At 38.7% G+C, this 21,362-nt stretch overlaps 2 protein-coding genes across 5 annotated transcripts in view; one reads left to right on the top strand and one right to left on the bottom strand.

The window, feature by feature from the left end:
- The window catches only part of ITGBL1 (integrin subunit beta like 1), a 146,336-nt gene extending 139,544 nt beyond the window's left edge, over positions 1–6,792 (top strand). Inside the window, exons 10-11 of the mRNA XM_030036522.1 lie at positions 3,934–4,047; positions 5,546–6,792. Coding sequence (XP_029892382.1) covers positions 3,934–4,047; positions 5,546–5,637 — 206 coding nt within the window. The 3' untranslated portion in view covers positions 5,638–6,792. The remainder of the gene's footprint in view (positions 1–3,933; positions 4,048–5,545) is intronic.
- An 11-nt stretch (positions 6,793–6,803) lies between these two features.
- FGF14 (fibroblast growth factor 14) overlaps positions 6,804–21,362 on the bottom strand; it is a 419,316-nt gene continuing 404,757 nt past the window's right edge. For all 4 annotated transcript variants that reach the window (XM_030036523.2, XM_030036526.2, XM_030036524.1 and 1 more), the window contains 2 exons: positions 16,205–16,403; positions 6,804–13,634 (listed from right to left, as the gene is read on the bottom strand). In XM_030036523.2, coding sequence (XP_029892383.1) covers positions 13,495–13,634; positions 16,205–16,403 — 339 coding nt within the window. In that variant the 3' untranslated portion in view covers positions 6,804–13,494. The remainder of the gene's footprint in view (positions 13,635–16,204; positions 16,404–21,362) is intronic.

Here is a 21,362-nt window from a genome sequence, read left to right as displayed (position 1 = left end):
TGCACCATTTTATTTTGTTTTTTATCCCCCCCCACCCCATTGTCGCAATGTCATAGAAAATGAGGAAGCTGTACTGTTTCTCTATTGTTTCCAGAAGATGTGGCTATCTTTAAATTAGTGTATGTGTAAGAGGATGCTGAGTTACTGGAGAAATGGTGTTACTCTGTTTTACTGCAGAAGTTAACTTTTTTCTTCTCTTAGCCCTGGTCTCCCTGTGATTTTTTTGTATAAACCATGAAGGTGAGCGAATATGCTTAAAATCAATAAAATGCACTATATAAGATTCTAAATAAATATAAACATGAAAAATGATGTTGAATTTTAAAATATTTGTATTATCTGCTACCTTTTTGTAAGGATGGCTGAGAGCTATGTATTCCAGCCTGCGGGTCTTACTCTGAGAACAATTAGCTCTGAGCACGTATATCAAGGCTACAATTTACTTTGAGGCTTTGGGAGCAGATAATCTGGCAGGAATTTGCAGAGACATTGAGGATTTTTTTTTCCCTCTGTTGGCTATACTGCCCAGGGAGTGGTTTGGGATCTGGTCACTGACTTTTAGGACTTTTAAACCTGTCTCCAAAGGCCCAGTTTTTCTAAGGTAGTAGCAAACTGGTGAACAGCGTTTACTTTTTATGGGACTTACAAACCTGACCCTAAATCCATATTCAGCAAAACTGGTGGGATTATTTTTTTTAAGTTTCTTTGGCCTCCAAGCACATGTGACAGAAGATTGCCCTGAGGACAGTCAATATAATAAAGCTGTGTCAAATTAGATGCTATAGCAGCTTTATTGTGGGAACAGGTGGTCATATGTGTAACTTCTTGTCCCAGAAGAAAAATACCCACATAAGATAACTTCCAGAAGTGCGTGGCCAGTGAACATCCAAGGAGGTTACTATCTCCTGCCTCTTCTCTGAGCAGGATGGGGTCACAGGCAAAGACAGTCTAATCACTTGTAACTTTTGTTTCTACGTTTAGACTTCTTTTTTCTTTCTTTCTCTTTCTTTCTTTCTCTTTCTTTCTTTCTCTTTCTTTTTTTTCGGCAAATCTATTCTTGATGCTTAAATATGTATCTAGAAATCATGTCTCACTGGGTATCCCTACTTTAAAATGTTGTTCATAGGAAGTGTGACCGGCACTATCCAGAGGCTAAAATGACAAATTGTTCTTTCTGTTTCATTACATCGATCAATAAGTAAGCATTACTCGTCATATAAAAGGGAATTTCAAACCCGTGCACTAATGGTGGTTATTCCATCCTTGCTGGAAACCTAGCCAAGATATGCAAATGTTATAATGGATTGAGGGAGCTTGAGTTTCTGTATGTAGGATTTAATAGACTCTAAGGAGTCCCATTTTTTCAGCAGGTAACTGCTGAACACTTTCAGAAAATTACAGTCTGTTAATATAAGCAAAGTTGGACATCCACATTCCTAGGCTGTTTTCAAAATCTTGGCTCGACGACTATGCCACCTGTAGTAAAAGCTCTTCCCAAGGAAAACAGCAACACCCACCACGCTGCTGCTTCCCTGGCAGAAATGTAGGGCTGCAGATGGCTACTGTAACGGTGCAGGACGTGGGCTACGTAATGAGCCAAATCCCATCCGAGAGGATCTGGCTGGGATCCCAGGGAACACCCCGCAAACTCATTAGACTCATTTTAATTAAACTGAGGAGCCTCCCAGAGCAGCATGCTCTCTTCAGGGAAAAGACTCGATACATTCATTCTCCCTAACAGATTTTATATTATGGAGCCTGATCTTCTTTGGTTGACTTGGTGTTAAATTTGCTCTATCTTTTGCAAAATAGTTTTAAACATCGTGGGCATCCCTCAGTAGCAGCATCAGTGCTTGCTTATGCAGAATCACTTCAGGTTTCTTAGAATGTCATGCTTTTATTAACTGCTTTAATTTCACTAAAATTCTGATACTATTCATCATTATTTTCAGCTGTCACTACCTTATAGTTTGTATAAACAGAGACATGCGGTTTAAATTACCCTCAAGTATGTCTTAGTGTATGTCTTCTACAGCAACCATGCAATATGTATGCTATCCTCCACTGCCTCTTTATACAACGGCATTTTTTATCCTTGTAGGGAATGTCAGTATTTTCTGTGCCCATGGCTCAGTAAGCAATACTCAGAAATCATGGAAAAAGTAGCTGCTTAACTAAATACTCCCATCTCCAAATGTTCCAATCACTAGCTCTTCCTGTATATATTTACGTGATCCATATGTTACAAGTTAAAACAGCATTTCTCTAAAATTAGGCAATGAGTTAACTTTTGTCAGCTTACAATAAACACTAAATTACTTCTTACATTTTTAATTAAAAAATTAGATACTCTGCTGAGACTGTTCTGAAGTTTTAAAGAATTAAGTTTCACTGATCAGAGACGCTTCAGTATTTACGGGAAAAACCTAGGGAAAATTGGTTGATATCGACAGATCCACATTTTTTTAAAAAATGTGTATTTGGATTTTTACTGTGGATTTTAGACAGAGGACACTGAAAAGAATGGAAAGATGGAAAAAGCATCATTTTATATGCTTTGGCCTCTGGCCCTGTTAAGTAACGCATGAATTCCATTTAGGTTATATTCTGACATAACCAAGCTTCCTTCTATATATTTTCTTTAATATTGCATTAAACACATTGGTGACTTTGTACTGGACTCATTCTGGAAATAATGCAGGAGAGTGGGATTTTCAACAGCACCTAACAACTCATTTATAAGCACATTCTGTCAAAGGCTGACAGCTTCTTTGGTGACTTTTTTTTAAACTCTGCCTCCCATAATTGAAAACTATGTGTGTATTCTTTGTCATCGTTTATTTGGGTTTTGAGATTTTCGTATTGATTTGTGCTGTAACCAGTTCTTAGGGCTAGGTCCACAAAAGGATTTTTGCTCAGCACTTACTAAGCGTCTCACCTTGGCATTTAAGCGTCTGAACTCTGTATGGGGTCAGGCAGCTGAGGATGGGCTGAGGTCCTGGGCGTTGGACCCAGCCAGGAGGAATTCCTGTCTCCTCGTGGCGTTTCTAGTCGCAGAAAAGCCTCTCGCACCGTTTTCAGGCTACAGGCTTCCTGACACACAATGCCCTGCAGGCAACTGTCCCTCCCCAGGATTCGGAGCCATGAACCTTCTCCAGAAGGTAGGGATGTCTCCGAGTCTTCCCTTAAAGGGAGGTTTCTGGTGCTCGGTGGGTTGCGGCATCGCCCGAATGTCACCATGGAGTCCCTCCTTTGGCTGTGGGGTGCAACCCGACGTCGCGGAGGAGGAGGAGAGCTGCCCGTCCCAGCAAGGGCCGTTGGGGGACTCTGCAGGAATGAGCGAACTGCTGAACCGCCGTTATGTGCACAGACTCTTTCTGACCCAACGCAAACGTTTAGTAATTCCGTGGGACGTGGAGCAGCTTCGTTTGTGGTGATGAGGATTTTGAGGGTCTAAATGTTAGTCTTAGGCACCTCTGGTCTTTTGTGGGCTTTAGATGAGGAGGGCCATTTTCTTCCTGGGTGTGATTTTATTGCCTTCAGGAACAGTGTGTCAGGGACAGTTTGAGCTTTTCTAGTCAAAAAAAAAAAAAAAAAAAGAACCGTTACTGGGAAGAGTAGCCCTGATTGTAGGTCTCTGAAACCAAAGGAAAGCTTCAAAATGTGAGTCCTGATTAAGTGAAATAGCAGAATCAAAGCATTAGTAGTAACGTCCCACCATACTCTAGCTCACGCCGAAAGAATCCTTTTATTCAAAAAGCTTTTAGCTTGATTATTTTCTTTTATGCAATAGCTTCTTAGGCAGCAATTTAGTGCATACGCGCGTGCGTGTGTGTGTGTGTGTGTGTGCGCACGTGTGTGTCCGGGGATGTTATTTTGTAGTCTGAAAATGCAGTGCTCTTTGACTGCGAGTAATAATTTTTGTGATTTCAGGTTCCTGCCACTGTGGAAAGTGCATCTGTTCACCACAGGAATGGTACATTTCGGGCGATCTCTGTGAATGCGATGACAGAGACTGTGACAAACATGACGGTCTCATTTGCACAGGTGCAGTACAGGCTAACACTTCATTGCTCTAAGAAACAAACCGTGTTGATGGGAATTATGTTAGACAAAGCCCAGCTTCTTCTTTCTCCACTGACGGAGGAAGTGCATTTGCTGGTTATTCAAACCTGATGTAATTATTTCTTTGTGCAGCATGATAATCAACTTAAGGTTTCAAAACAACAGTTGAAAGCCCAAGTATGAATTTAAATAAGTAAGCCACCTATGAAATCCATCAACAGTTTTCACTGTAATTAATAGACTACAAGTTACTGCTTTTTGGCAAAGGACGTACAGTGTCAGCATTGTGATCATGAGATTTCTCTAATTTTTGTTCTCTTACTGGGCTTTCTATGTGTATAATGCATTTAAGTCAGACAAAATTCACTTGTCTGATGATCTTTAGTAGGTGAGAGGCATAGTTGTGCTTCCTGGCAATCAGACGATTCTTGGTGGGAGGCTGAAATACCTGACAGTTTTTCTTATGATGTGATGGCTAGTGATTAAAGCGGCTTCACCTTAACGTTGTCTGAGAGCTCAGGTGGCAGATGCAGCTAGAAATGGGCAGGCTGCCAACAAACCCTCATGACAAATCTGGCGACAAGAAGCAACATGGGAATTGCTAAATTAACTTACTGGCTGCTTCCTGTTACAAATCTTAATTTTAGAAAATCTTTGCTGAGCAATTATTAGATGTGGAGGAAATCTGCAAGCCGGTTAGAGTGAGAGTGGGAGGGCTGACACTAGTAAATTATGTCTTCCAGCTAGCCCTATTAACGAGGGTCTTTTTCTGGGGGCAAGTAGTCACTATAGAGGCAACGGGAGCCTTATCTTCAGCTGCAGCAGCTATTCACGGATCTTCATGAAGTCAGTAGGAAGAGGAGCTCACATTGGAAACCCAGGCTGTAAAGGTCTCAAGCTGAGCATCCGGGAGTCATGGAAAATAAATACTGAAATAAAATGAAAATATGGGTTTCAGTACTTAATGTTTCCCTGCTGCAAAATAGGACCAACACATTTTTCATCTAATAGAGAGTTTGAGATACTATTTATTTGAATAGCACTTCTGAGAATTTAGGTTTAAAGTTTTTCATGTTCAAAGCGATGTTTTTATTGCTATTCCGTTTGTAACTTTTAGTGTCTTTTTCTTTCTGCATAATAGTTAAAAGTAATCTTGTTTTTCCTTGTACCTGGAGGTACAGTGTGAACACTGAGCCTCAACACCTGGGTACAAAAAGTGGTGGCATAATTACAACATTTTCAGTTCTGCTGATGATAGAATTATTGAGAGAATGCTATTAATGCTTTGCAAGTGTAGGTTTGGGGTGGCTTCTTAATGCAATGGTACAGTAACTGCTTCCTTCCAAAGAAGAAAAAGGGGTGGGGGGAACAATAAAGGAACAATGCAACTACTTTAGCAGGGCTTTTTACTTCCCATAAAACACATTTTAATGTAGTATGTTCCAATTATGATAATTGCCCTTTATTCATTCTGTTCTAGGCAACGGTGTTTGTAGCTGTGGAAACTGTGAGTGCTGGGAAGGATGGAATGGAAATGCTTGTGAAATCTGGCTGGGGAGAGAATATCCTTAACAAAGGACATCGAAGACTGAGGAGGTTTTTGTTTGTTTTTCTTTAAGCTGCTAGACCGTTTAATTTCAGAAGTACTCAGTATGTGGGTGTGCATGCACACACACACACACACATGGGTGTAAATACTTTAGAACACTCATTTGAGGGCCTGTTCCTTAAAGAAATGCATGACAAAACAAAAAGAAAAAAATTAAAAATGCCTTGGGAGCAGGACAGTCCAAGCTTTAAAAGGTGAAGTCATAAAATACTGGCCCTGTGGAACTTCTCCAGAGTTTTTTGGTAAATTTGGTGGGACTAAGATTACGCCCATAATGCCTGTTTCTTAAGCAACCTTTGGAAAAGGTGTAAGAAAGCCTTTTTTTTTTTTTTTAACATTATTTACTTGGTTGTCACATCTCCGTATCAGTATGCAGCAATACTCCTGCAGAAGAGTAGCACTAGTTGAACATTTGTCAAATAATTAATTTGATTAATTTTATGGTGTTTGACAAATACATTGGTGCTTTTCTCTTTCAACAATCCTGATTATGCACCGGCTCATAAATTGAGAGAAGCTGTAAAGCAGCTTATCAAAATATTAATGATTTTTTATTTGGTCAAAGAATTGTATTTGTATAACTGAGGTCCAATTAGCTGACAACCATAGAGTGAAGACCCAAAATGTTTGAATGGACCCTTTTCCACAAGAGAACTTCTTTGTTTCTGTGGTTAATGTGTCAGAGAGTTGGTTATCTAGTCTACATACTACGATACTTTCAAATACATAACCTATAGGAGTATAAGTAATGAAACTAATAAAGATATAAATGTATGATTACCTATTCTGAATATGTATCCTGCAACTCATATGTACTTTTATCATACTGTTCTATGTATGTACGGTTGCCTAGTCCTCTTAAAAGTAAAGCAAATGAAAATTTGTTATATTAATAACTTTTAGGATGACAATTCTGTATGCTATTAGAAATCACTGTTTGGAACAGATTGCACTGTCACACATTGTATTCATTGAATTTAACTGCTTTTATAGAAGTGGGGAGCCTGAAGGTCAACTGACTTGAAAAATCAGCTATGCTATGCAGTAGCCTGGTCTCAGCCAAAGATGTTCAGACAATGGCAACAAAGTAATTAAAGTTTTAATACAGTAAATACAAACAAAGCAGTGGTATGAACAAAAATTTTATTTTTATTTTTCCAATGGTGAAATGCTGCTCAGTGTGAAGTTCACATTGAGTTATGAATGATGCACAACTATTGGGACTTCCCTAACTTATTTACATATAAGTAAGTCTCTTATTTTTTTTTTGTACATGTAGATTTGGCAGCCCTTTAATTCTTTCGAGCAAAAAAAAGATACATACATTTTTGTTTCAAAAGTGTTTACATTTTGTGAAACCACGATTGAGCGAGAAATTGCTTAAATGGCTGGAAAATATTTCTTTTAATACCAAACTGTAACATTGTGGTTTAGGTGCCAAGGTCCTGATTTTTGAAGAAGTACATGACTCAGAAATAAGGGAACTATATATCAACCAAAAAAGGTATTTCCATTATTAGTCTAGAAATTAGTTTTCTTTTAGAAAGGATAATTTTGAAATAGGAAAATACAATGGTACAGGACATGTAATAGAATGCAAAAAATTTGAATGAATTTATTTAATCACTTTTATTATTACCCCTTCCCATGTAGCTTGCTCTTTCTCTTACCCAATTTTTTTCCTTAACCTGGATTCTTTCTTTCTAAAAATGAAGCTTGTGAAACCTGTGTTCTCAGGGAGTGTAATCACCAAACGTCCATGCATAACTTCTATAGAAGTTATGCAGATAAATAGAGACATACATCCCAATGCTGCTAGCTGCTCTCTTTTTAGATAACCAAAATATCAGGCAGAGTTCTAAAATGTATTGATACAGTATAAGGAATCTTCAAAGTAAAATTAATCTTGAAAATTATAGTTTATATTTTATACTTATAACCCTTACACTCTGTAGAGCTTAACAGGAATATTTTCTTAAAATTTAACATATATGCATTTTGTCAATCCTGGTGTCTGGAGACCACAGATTGTTGGTTTTGTTTATATTTATGAATACCACTGACCTACATCATCTAAAACATCTTAGAGTCTTTTCGCATATACATTCGTCTGCTGAATCAGAGTGTAAACAATGAAAGATACAAAGTTTTCCCTGATTTCCTTCCATTTCTATTTAGTACCGTAACAAGAAAGTACTAGATAATCAAAACTCTTATCTAGGTTCAGTAGATGCTTTTGACTTGTTTCCTGGCATGATACGCGGATTTATATATCCCGTAGATCAGCCGTGGTATTTCAGGTACTCTTATTCAAAGAGAAAAGAACAATTCTTTAGAGGGTTGCAGTGTCATATTTGATGCATTTTACTTTGTAATTTGCTTTCATTTTAAATTTATATACTTAAAAGAGTGTAAGAGGATTCTGATTTCTAGTTAGAATTTTAAAAAAAAAAACAATCAACTCCAACATTTCGGCTACCGGATGGGTTACATAGCCATAGCATTTCAAAAAGTGTTATCCAAGTTGTGTGTTAAGGTACATATGGAAAAATATTAGAATATTCTAAAAGACAGCTACTGTCAGTGGTTCATTAAAATGTAAATTATCAAACAAAATGGTGCTATCGCTATAAACCTTAAAGCATTAACTAAGACTACTAAAAATATAATGTATACATAAATTCCTTTCCAATTTTTATTCTGTTTCTTATAATGTTGCTTGAACATCCCCCCCATGCTTCATGCTGAGGTAACTGGTGATGTAACTCCCAGCAGTTCTGTTTTGTGGCTCATCTCCTCACTAGAAAAATGAGACTGGAAGGAATAAGATTATTATTCCACGTATGTGAAAATAATAGCTGTATTAATAAATTGTGATTTTTTTTTACACCTCATTCCCTGTGATGGGAATTCCAGATATACATAAACTGTAAAAGCAGGAAGAGGTGTAAGGGTGTGAAACTTACTGCTTGATTTTTCATACCTAGTGACTGTAAAAACTTGCTTCCAAGCCTGTGGCAAAAGGCAGTTCTAGGTGGCAAAACCAAATTGGATAGATGGGGATTTTGTACTGGCTAGATTGATAAACCTTATAAACAAAAGATACTATAACCTTGCTTTCTTCTTATGAGAGAAAGAACACAATCCAGAAGTGTGCCAAACGCTTCTACAATAGACTTGGAGGATTATGCCTATTGTATATAACATATCTGTAATATCACCTATAAAACAGCTGTGGATTGATTTGCTTCGTAAATTATTAACCTACTTTGTAATCCTTTTTTCCCTGGCCATACACTCTTTTAGAAACACGCAGATGAGCATTTAATCATGTACCTGCTCTGACACTTCTGATGCACTGCCCTTGCTTCTTTACTGAATGACATCTCACTTTGTAGCTAAATGATACAGCTAAATGATACTGGGATGAAGAAAGCTAAGCTGAATATTTCTGTGACTAGGTAACAGAACAAAAATTTTATTACATCTTTAAAAATAAGTCATAGCATTTGCATTAGTTATCACAGAAAACCTCCTGTTATTAGATACTTTAAAATGCATTGCACGGAATATGAATTTATCTGAAGAACCATTTAAAAGAAAGATAACCTCCTTCCTTAGTCTAATTTTACTTGCATTCCCATTTGAATGGAGGAGATAATTTCTTCTTTATACCAATAAACAGATGGATCAGCAAGACATACTTTTAAGGCATGGACTAAACTGCCTGCCTTCATACCTCATTGCTTACAGTGGTTTCAAACCAAGAGAAAAAGTTTAAAAAAAAAAAAAAAAAAAAAAAGTCAGATTTCTTAGTGTTGTTTCAGGTACATATAAAGCGATTCACTTTGACTATGGTATTTGGGGGGGAGGGGGCTTGTTAAGAACCAACCTGACTCTACACAAGTTGAAGTTTATGAAAATGACACTATATCAAAAAATTATTTGAGAGTGGCTAAACACCCCAGCAAATTAAGCAAAAGCTGTGTTATGTGAACTACCAAGCACTTAAAAGCTATAGACACCTTTCTATAGGCTCTATCATGTGAGCAATCTCAAAAGGATTCTTGTGTATTTATAAAATTTTTGAAGTACAACAAAACGGTGCTTTGTTGAAGTAGTTCCTATCTACTTAAAACTGGATTTCTAAAACTGTGCAGGTGTGACTGATTTTGTCAAATAGAACTGTAGCTGAAATACAGATTGAAAAAAAAAAAAAGACAGAGAGAGTGACTATGTGCAGTGTTAACATACAAAATGGTAAGATGATTGCTGTGCAAACAGTCTCTCAGAGATTAGATAAAACCCAGAAGAAGAACAAAATACAAAGCAAGCATGCAAAAGATCTGGAACGCTGCAGATTCACAGACAGCTGGACATGTAAGTACAAAAACCCCAATCTGTAAATACAAATTGATTCCATCAGGTTTACTATACAGTACTTTAGTAGTAACAGACAGTTGAAAACAGCTTTCACTTAACAGCAAAATCAATTTTAGAGGGAAGAAAATGGTGAAGTCTCATCCTGGAGAACAGCAAGAGAGAGAGGTATTATATTAAGGAGCTAAAATTTTCTTTGGCATGGTAAAAGGGGAGAACTGAGTTTGCCAACCTATTTACATGAAGTTTCACCATCCTGTGGCCAGTGCGCTGATGTTTTGCACAGTCTACTTCTTTCATAAAACTTTTTTTGTTGTTTTCTGGTATGCCTTCATATAAATGTTTTATTCATCATGTTGAATCTGTGTATACAACAAATAAGAATAAACACAAACTGTACAATGCAGACAAACTCTTTGCATATATGGATGTAAATTTAGTAATACAGACCAACAGTTCTTTGACAGACAGAACCTACTACATGCAGTTCATCCTTGCCATCCTCTTCCCATGCAACAAGTGAGACGATACAAAATCAAAGGGAGGAAAAAAAGCACAAAGACCTCTTGGCTACATTTAAACATGTTGTAGAAAAAATATTTTGTAGGACATCTATTCATTGGATCAAACACACATATGGATTTCGCTCACAGAAACAAAAATGGAAAATGATTTAAAAAAAATGCTGCATTTCCAGGATGTACTAACTGCTTACAAAAATGAAATCTGGCCTTAATTCTAGCCCCCCAAACTGGTTCACAGATCAAAGTTCCTCAGGATCAAAAGTTTAATGTTGAAAACAATACTTATGTAGCATCAGGCCATGAACCAGAACCTCCTTCATGGCTCAGCCAGGTCTCCAACCCTGTCTCTCCCCAGGCTCTTACACCGGGAGAGTAAAAAGCTGGCTGGATGGGACATGAACACATGTATTTCCTCCTCGTGAACTCTTACGAAATTCAGGTGAGAGAGAAAGAAAATGTAGACCTCAGCTGTATTATCTTACTCAAAATATTGTGAAGCGCTCCTCTGCTAACTGTAGGAAAGCCTGGGGTCAGCAGACGAGAGTACAATTTCAAGGCTGCTGCCTCCCCCGGGTCCCCCCGGTGCAGAGCAAGCCCCCCGCTCACCACGCGAGTTCTTCGGTTTGGTTTTGTTTTCTTGGGGACGGTGCAAATCCCGCTGGACGAGATGGGACGAGAAGGGTACACCGAAGTTTTTAATAAAGTGTTGTTTTCCCCACGCACACGTATTTAGTGCTAGCAGGCAAGGGCACAGTCTAAGTCAAAGTTTCTTTGCATTTTTCTCACAGTATTAGAGTAGGTTTGTACTTTTTTTCTCTACATGGATAGTGGGCTTCATGCTTAACTCATTCCCTCCCTAGAAAGACCCAGCATCAAGTGTTAGCTTGCTGTTCTCATATTACATATATAAACAAGGAAGTCTGGCCTACAGGGAAAAAAAAAAGTTTATCTAGAATTTAGCAGCTTCACAGGAATCTCCTTCAAGAGTGCACTAAATGGTGCTTATAAAAACAGAACATGTTTGAAAACTAGCATGAAGAGTTCATTCAGACTGAACCAGTTGTTCAGCTGAGCAGACAGGGAGTTTGAAATAACCAGCGGTCTCTGTCAGGGACTTCAGCACAAAGATGTGATAAAACAATCTGTCAGAAATACAGTGCTGAAAAAGGAATGGATGATTTCCTTGTTTTGTCTTTAAATATCAAGGTAACAGCAAGAGGCCAACAGAGCATTGCCACACAGTTTTCCAGACTGAGGTACAGTTTGGTCCTTGCTCCCCTTTCGGAGAAACAAATACCTTCTTAAGCATACAGAGAGTGAGTACCCATATTTTTCGTCTTCTGACAGCCTGTGACTAAGTGTGCAACACTTCAGTGGCATCACTGTGGCATCCTCTAACTCTTTCCTCCTCACCCCCCCCAACATTGGTTTAACTGTTCACAAGTGACAAACTCAAAGGGTTGATGTTTCTGGTTATATGATCCAAGGCTTCAATTTTTATAGTGTTTTTGATTTCTTCTAGGATCATGTAGGAGAAAGTACAGTATACAGAGATCAAGGCAAGGCACCTTCAATCTAGCGATTTGGTGGGCATATTATCCTAGGAAGCTGGGTGGAGGTACGTACTGGGATATCAGTGAGATACATAGGAACGGACTTCGCATGCTTAGCTAAAAATAAAAATAAAGTTTTGTAATATGTCCAGTTTTAAAACATTTTTTTTTAAAACACCAGAAATATTAAACTATCATTTGTAACTACCCTTTGCATTGGTGCTGCAAAAAAGAACACAACAACATCCTTGCCCATGCTTTGCTAAGTAGGTGTGGGATTCAGCCAAAAATAACAATGGCATTAAGTTCAGTTCCTTAAAAACAGGAAAGGATTATATTTGAAACGGATTTAGGTAGCACAATTCTGGTTAGTCTTACTTATTTTTTTTTTTATTGGTGGTGGTTGTTTTTCAAACAATGAAGATTTAGTAGATGAAAAATGAGCCTTAATTCAGGCCTACAAGGCCTACAAAATTCTTTGGACCCACTTTCCCAAAAATGAGTGGGTCTTGCTCGCTGGGCAAGGCAAATGTTACCATTACCAGTAAGCCTGTGATATGTATAAAACACACACACAAAAAGAAACTATAGGGGGATGCCAAACACTCGTTTCAGAAAACTTCCCGTTGGTTGTGTTTGACACTCTTCCCTCCACTATAATGCCAACCTCAGAAGCACAGTATCTGTCACTAAAGAGTATTCACATTTAATCAATATTGTAAGCCAGAGACAACAATCCTATTCTTTATAGATATAATTTGTAATAATAGATTTTTGAAGGCTTCCTGATTCCCTGATTGCTTTCGAAACTAAGCCATCGGCAACACTTAAGTTATAGAGAAACACAATCCCTGCAAAAGGTCACAGACAGTGGAGCGAGCAGCCTTATAAAAAAGGGAAGAAGAGAAATCCATAATAGCACAGGTTTACAGCATCTAACTAGAAATTACTTGATTATTTGTGTGCTACAAAATAGAACTTAAACACATGGATTTTGCTGAAACTGGACTCAAAAAGGGATTATGGGCAATTGTCAGCAGGCAAGGTATCAAGTGTACTTGTGAAGTATGTCATTCACATGAAGTGTCACAGTCACAGAAAAGATATTAAAAAGGCATTCCAATATCTGGTAGGGCATTCCATGGTCTGAGTTTAGCTGGTTCATCCAGGTGTCTTCTTGTTGTGGGTGGAGCTACATGTTGAGATTTATCCACTTGCAACAACTCAGTTCAGAAACAGCAACGGGCAAGTCTGTGACTTGCCGCAAGCTGATCCACAGACACCGCAGAGGGGAAGTCTGGCAAGGATAAATCGCTCAACTGTACTCGGGACTCAGTAAGTCACAACACCTGTGAGGATCTGGCTATGTCGTCTTACTCTTGTTAACAACTGGTTTGCCGCCATTCATTATTGCAGATGCACTTGTGCTTTTACTTGGAGTTACCCCAGCCTTTGGCACCGTTTCTCCAATATCATGCAAAGATGGTTCTCGGTACATGGCAACTGAGGGGAGAAAAGAGAAAAGGAGAGACATCTTTAAGAACGTATCATCTCATTTAAGAGCTCATCTCAGATAGGATTAATTTTCTACAATAACTGATATTGTAATATAATCCATGTTCGTCTTGCATGCGAGGGAAACAACTATTTACTTCGCCAGACCCTTGTTTTGCATGACTGATAGCTTTGCTTGACCCTCCAAATTTCTCACTTCTTCTGTATCTGACTTACTTACTTAAAAACACAGTAGGAAACTGTATGCTTGCTTGTTTAATGGAAACTATAGAAGCCTTGGAAATTAAAAACTACGATTCTTCTTTGCATGAGGCAGACACACAAAAATGTACATATATATACACACACGTATATATATATACACACACCCCTTCAATAAATATCCTGCAAGTTTTTAGAAGTAAAATATGATAAGACAGATGGTGTTTTAACAAATAGGATCATACGATACAGTTGTCTAGACTTAAAGTGTTCCTTTTTAGTCCTATGTTGCAAGACTAGGCTTGGGTCCAGTTCTGCAAAGTTATTTGTACATCTGTCTCCCAAATCTGAGGAGGTTGGCCGTGCTCTCTTCAGGTGTGTACTGAAGAAATGTCCAGGGCAGTGCTGTGGAGAGTACACCAGAGGTTTGGGGTTTTTACTTCCTCCTTTCCAAAAATGTACGCAGTAGCCACTGATCTCCACTCAATGTAGAAGTGCAGAAAAATCCAAATTAAACTATTAACTGGATTCTTAGAGGAATTAAAAGTTTGCCCCGGGCTTCAGTCCCTATCTAACCACGTTAAATCCTTTGAGATTGATAATTTAATTTCATTTTCCATGTCACTGAATCAGGTAATATTTCCACTTATATCTAACTTCAGTAGCATTTATTTATATCACAGAAATGTTAAAAGAGATGTCAAAGCAGTCAAAGGAATTAATCATCACACTATGATTTCGGGACTGGCTGTGTGCTGCCATAGAGAGCACAATCCCTTCATCCCTTGGCTAATTAGAGTAGGAGGCAGGAGCATCAAAAAGTACTGACCTTGATCTTCAATGGTGTGAAGTTTCATAATAAATATGAAGGGCCCCATAGCATCATTAACTAATCAAATACTTGTTCTAACATTTCCAATGACATAATCTAAATCCTTTTATGGCTTCTGAAAGTCTGAAATTAAACAACTTCTCTAGAGTACATAAGGCTGGTTATGATCTATGTCTTCAGAGTGCCCCCATAACTGTGTTTAGGGCACTTTGCTGATTAATTAAAAGAGCTTGATGAAATAACACTGTGACCTACAAAAATATTAAGTTGAATAACATGAGATGGAACTATAAAGTAAGGATTTATATCGCGGAGCTGTCATATTTGATAACTCTCATGGGCAATGTAAAGCAAGTTATTTCTAAGCCTTGTCTAAGCTATTTTGATAAGAGTCTGACCATCCAAACATTAATGAAAAAAGTAATTTCTTTCCTAATCCATATGAATTGACGTTGCTTTTAAAAATGCACTGGCTTTCCCTCCCTACAATTCTTATAATTTAATATAAAAGGATTGACATATAAAGTGTCAATATTGTTGAGCGCTCATGAAAATACTGTAAGCTTTTGCAAGATGAAGAAAGCACGAAGGCATCAACCTGAGTTCAAATATGAAGGATTATTCAGATTCTTCAGATTTCAAACATAGGATTATTCAGATTCTTTCCTTATGATGAAACTCTAAAGCATTTAACAAACTGATCCTTCAATCACAAATTTTAAATTAAAATGTTAAAAGAAATGGGACTGCTAACTAAAGGATTACCCAGGTATGTGTTTTCAGATGTTAAGTCATGAGATAATTTTCAGAATGACTGAGGCTATGTGTAGCAATAATATCAATGAAATTTGGAGTGCCATCAGGACAAGAAGCAAAAAGCAGCATAGGTTTATAAAGGCCTGCAGAATACATAGGATAACCCAAAAGTTCCAAGAGATAAATTAATGTATTTTTCAGAGAATGTGTGACATCATTTTAGTGTGTTAGTATGGCTTTTATTCGCTTCTATCTTGGTTTACAGGCCAACTTACACAAGTTATGTGCATTACATCAACTGGCCAAGTAATACAGTATGATTTATTTTATAAAGACACCTTTGGGTTTTGTATTAGAAGGCTTTTACTTTGAAAAGCTGACATTTCATCCATTCCCTTTATAACTCTGAATTATCCTACAACATCCATTATTTCATTCTGCTTAATGAAAGGACTATTTTCTCACTGCAAGACTCACAGCAGCTTATGTCCCTATCGAAAGAATATTTTAAAAACAGCACAATGCACTTCCACAAAAGATTTCTTTTCTTGCAAAATGACCTCTCAATCCCTGGAAAAAATGTGCTTACATATGCCCTTTCTAGCATCACTATGCTGAAGCACAAAACCGCTCCATGAATCCTGGGGACTGTCATTTGGAATGGCCCCTGTGCAAGGCACACACATTCACAACGGGTATTTTAGAAACCAGTCCTTCTTCTTCTTGTGAGATTTATAGGAGGATCTGCCAGCAATGGACTGAGCCTCACCTTCCAATGGCTTGGGTAGAAAATGAGCTGCTGGTTTTGTTTTCTTCACTCTGTTTCCTTTCATGACCTGCCCTTCTTTGTTCAGCCCCAAGAACCAGGCCCTCCCGGACTCCTGTTGTCTGTAGAGCATGGATGAGTAGATTACATAATAATTTTCAAAAACAGACTCCTTGAATTTGCACTCTGGCGTAAAAAGTTCCTGTGGGAGGAAAAGCAAATGTTAAATGATGTCTCGGACGTGCGGCTTCTGTTTTGTTAACTTACAAATACCTCTTGATAAGTTTGATATACGACTTATAAAAGAAGGTTCTGCTTTGAGACCTGGAGATCTGTCTTCCTCTAGAAGACCTCCAGGTGAAGTTATTTCACCTCCCATGGATGCCTCTCTTTTCCCATCTGTGCAACAGGGATAGTATATTTTCAAAGTAGAGAGGACGCGACGGGCGTAAAAACACTAAAGTACAGGCATAGTTATTATTGTGCTTATTTTTCTGATAGGATATCCTTGTAATGATTAAGAAAGTCTATGCTAAAACAGCATCAATGAGAAAACAGTTGTTCCATTTGAACATACTAAATGCAACAAACTCCCTCTATGGTTTATAACAACTAATATTTGATGCCTAAAAATTGCTGCTACCAACATATTAAAATACATATCATTTCCCAGAGTCCGCATGGCCTGAAAAACACTATTTTGATGTCCAAATTTCTGTACAAAGAAACATAATTCCTACTGACATCCTCAGCATTCATCCCCAAACTGGAATGCTTTTCAGAAGTCACCGTCAGTTAACAGAGCAATTGTGCTAAACTCTTTACTAAGGTTAACCTAAGCACAAACTTCTGTAGCCTAGTAGCCAAATAACAATTTAAATAGTTTTTTTTTTAAAAATAACACAAGTAACAGTAACAAAATAAACAGCGTGAACATATGTTGAAACAGAGTTTACATAAATCCTTTGAAAAAAACCCCAGCAAGTTAATAAGCAAATAAAATTACATTTAAAATATCATGAGAAAACAGGATTCTGTGTGAATGTGATTTTCTGTCTTCGGACCTATCTGCTGAAACCTGTGGAAGATATAAGACATAAAAGGAGGAAGTAGATGTGAAAAAGTGGACGGTAGCTTGCTAAGCTTTCAGGGCACAAAGTTCTCAGCCCTGAATCCTCTTTTTAATATTTCTTTCAGTTATCTTTCCCAAGAAGTAAAAATCTGGAAGTGTCATATATTTTCACTTCTCCATTCACAGTATTTTTTCTTTTGCCTTTTTTTTGTTTTCCATTTCTTTTTGCTCCTGGCCCCATGCAGTACTGAGTTAACACTCAGCAGGTAAGGCGTTTTCAGGGTCTCTATGCCATTCCCAGCTGCTTATATATTGCAAGAATTTCACAGCTGTTTCTGTCACAGATTTCCTTTCTGGAAACCAAAGTCCTTAAAGACACAGTTCCCCTTACCAGAAAGCACAGACGAAGTACTTCTCTGAATCTGCACTAAATGTCACTTAGTGCACAACTCAGTTCTCCTAACGTTGCGGGGTACACAGTATTTGTATCACCACGTCTTAAGTTACCACCTGTAAGCAAAGCTGTCTTGACGGACACCAGGCGTACTATTTGTTTTCGCAATTATGGAGCATCTTTTAACTTCAAATAAAAAGAATCAGTGTATTTTATCCAGCCACAGACTAAAAGCAGTTCCTAAAGGCAGCAGCTGGGAAATAGTTTGTGAACCTGCCCTAAAATAGGTTGCAAGTACACTTAGTGTCTATGGGTCACACTCATTTACAGAATGCAAAAAATACTCTCTGACACGTGCCATGGCCACCTTTTTGCACTACTGCTTCTTTACCACCTCTGTGCACAACTATATATATATATATATATATATAGACACATGCAGAAATGCAAATACGGTCTGTACTAGAGGCACAGAAGACTAAGGACAGGGAATACCGTAGCTGCACCTTCTCCTTTGCCACAGGGCTTTTTCCCTCTCTGTTCCAAGACTTTAAGACATCTGTTGTTTGTGTTACTCTCCTTTCTCCTCCACTGATTTCAAATCACAGTAGGGCTCAAGGAGACTCAAAATAAAACCAGGAGGCAGGGTGGCATGCTAGAGGGAATGCCTGTTAAAGCCTCGCACAAGCATTTGCATGTGAGTCATGTTCCTCAGCTGTTGAAACAGCCGAGCTAATCAGGAAATGCCTACACAACTCTCCTTATTACCTGCTTCACTGCAAATGCTACCCCCTGTGTTCCCCACTAAGTTTTACTTCCTTGTAAAGCTCAATTACCATAAACACTACTTCTTAGCCAATACTCACTTTTTGCTATAAACAAAAGCTGTTTTTCATTCCGTGCTCCTCCGTACTAGAGATGGTTGGCTGCCTGTAAATGCTATTTGTGGGTTTTCACAAACAATATCCATTAGGACACTGAAACAAGATTCCTTCAAATCCTATCCCACCCGAATCAAACCTGGCTCTTCCTCTCTCATTTCTTTGGCACGTACAGTAGCGTTTCGGACAGTGCACAGCATATGAAGCGGTAGGTATTTACTTTACCCAGTCAAAAAAATGGACAATGCCAACACAGTCACTTGGCTACTCCTGGATGCAGACTGATAGACTGGGCAAACAGGCATCATTACTACCTCCTAGTTATGAAAAGCATAGTAATAGTCTGCTAAACTTTTTTTTTTTTTTTGTCATACGAGGAAGAGCCAAACCTGAATACTGTATTCTGCCCGACAGTGCTGCAGCTATCCTACTCTGGATGTCTGGGTAGTGTAAGTGCTTTGGATAGCTTTGCATTCACCCAGTACATCAGGATGCAATTCTGCCTGGGATAAACCCTCAGTCAGAAAGTCACTTAAATATATGTTACATTAAAGCAGGCTAATAGTTCCGCCGGTGTGGAAAGTATTCATGAATGAAAATTAGGCACCTGACGATGACGACGCTGAACTGCAGCCATCAGTTCCTCCGAGGAAAGAATTACTCAGAAAGGGACTTCTGAAATGGGCACCTTCCCTGGGACTCAGGTTGAAACGAAGTATTTCTAAGTTAAGAGTGACGTCTAAAGCCTTGCCTCAGACACCATCTCAGCTGGCTGAAAAGCTGTAAGCACCTGTATTTTCTCCAGTAAAGCAGCCACGACACCTAAAATGCTGTGTCTGCATGTAGGCCAAATCTAGATCTGTATATATAAGGCTCAACCCGGTAAGAACTCTCAGAAAATGACTAATGTGCTAACAGCACCGACTTAAAAAAAAAATCATCCACAGATGACTATTCAAATCCATTGCTGGAGGGAAAGTCAGTACAATGGTACTTCGTAAGAGAAACTCGATGGTTAGGGCACTCCCCTAGGCTACCTGCCTATCTGTATCCAACCTGAAGGAATCCAAATCTGCATCAGGCTGACATGAATCATTCAGATCTTCCCTGCAAGAATGACTCTTTGAGAAGGGCGGTCTTTACATTTTCTATTGGAAGTGAATGAATAAATTGCAAAACCAGACATGACTCGCAAACAAGAACTTGTGCTCAGGATTTCTCTTCCAAGGTCAGTGCCCAGATTTAACCTGTAGTCTTACATAAAAGGTGGCTTTCTCCTGTCAAAGCGACATTTGAAAAATAAAGTATATACCAGCTGCCAATTTCCAACACCCCAGGAGTGGGCTTTGGCTGTAAACTGCAATCTGATACAGCTTCCTGGGTCCTAGAGACGTGAAGGATGTATTAAATTGCGCCTTGCTGAGAAGAATTTTCACTTGGATATTTTTGCCAGCTTCCCATCAAGCTTTTGCTTGAGGTGAGTCCTCTTTGGAGATGTTTTAATTCTCCCAGTTGCTGTAGCATTAATAAGTATCACAACGCACAGGTTGTGGGTTCAAACTCCTGGAATCAAAAAGTTCTGTCACTGGGGAGTTCTTAGTTTTGGGGTTCCCACCAGCGTTGCCAAAACTCGAGCACTGTAGTATTACAACGTAACAGAGCCTTAGCTCGTGGAGGCATGCGGTGGTGTCAGAGTCTACTTTCATCTAACAACAAAACACAAATGAAATAAAGAGAGCCAGTATCCACCTCGCAAACTTAGGAATGCCTGAACGAAGGAGCCCAGGTTACCTGTGTTGTCAACACGGAGATACAAGGATTGTTGGAAAGCAATTCAGACGACAACTGAGATGAAGTCCCTACCAAGTAATGCCTTTCTGTCAGTCAGAGGCTGAAGTCTGACACGATGAAGCTAGGCCCCCATCCTAATCAATAATACAGCACAGTAGCAAATGGCTATAGTTCAAAATCAAAGTACAGCAAACTTTACTGTCCCACAAGTCATTGAGTCAATGGAAATATTTGAATGAGTTATCAGTGTAACTTCCAATCGCTGGGCTTTCACAGTTTAGTCTGTTCAGTTTAGCTAGGTTTAATGAAGCTGCACATATCCATTTGTAGCCGTGGTCTTTCACTTAAAATAATCTGCACAAAGTATGGAGTTCTTCTACTACAGCTCTCAGAAAGAAGAAATCATTATGAAGCTATGGGTAACACACCTATGCTGCAAACCACAGAGTTGCAAAGTAAAAACTAGCATGGCAACACAGCTAGCCATATAGCTTCTAGATATTGTTTAAAAATTACATGAACACCTGCAATTTTAAACTACATCTCCGTTAAGTCAGTCGATCGATAATGAACCGTCGGGGCTGAACAAAAAGTAACCTTCCACAGCACACCATGAGGGACAGCGTAAGACCGCCTCTACCACGGTCATCAGAACAGGCCGTTCCAAGGACAAGGCCTTCCACAGAAGTTTCCTACCTTCCGCTCCTGAACCCTCAAGCCTCTTTAAATCTGTGTTTCATTCTGAAATATAGGAAAGGAGGGTATCGTTCTAGTTACAGCTCACAGAAGTGACACAGCTAGCAGTCAGCCTCTTGAACTGTAGCAAGCAGCAAATGAGGAGGCAGCGGATTCCCTTGGAGGTGGGCACAACGGGACTCGGTCATCACACCAGGCAGCAAACACTAGCTACAGCTTCTCCTTGGTGCCAAGCAGAAAACACAACCGCAAGACAAACTCCAAGAGATTGCCAGGCGAGGAACAGCCAGTCTAATCAAGCGCTGTAAAAAAAACCCTGATACTATT

This window comes from Aquila chrysaetos, chromosome 14 (genome assembly GCF_900496995.4).
Source record: "Aquila chrysaetos chrysaetos chromosome 14, bAquChr1.4, whole genome shotgun sequence".
NCBI lineage: Eukaryota > Metazoa > Chordata > Aves > Accipitriformes > Accipitridae > Aquila > Aquila chrysaetos.
Note: the sequence above shows the minus strand (reverse complement) of the source record. Positions and strands in the feature narration are given on the sequence as shown.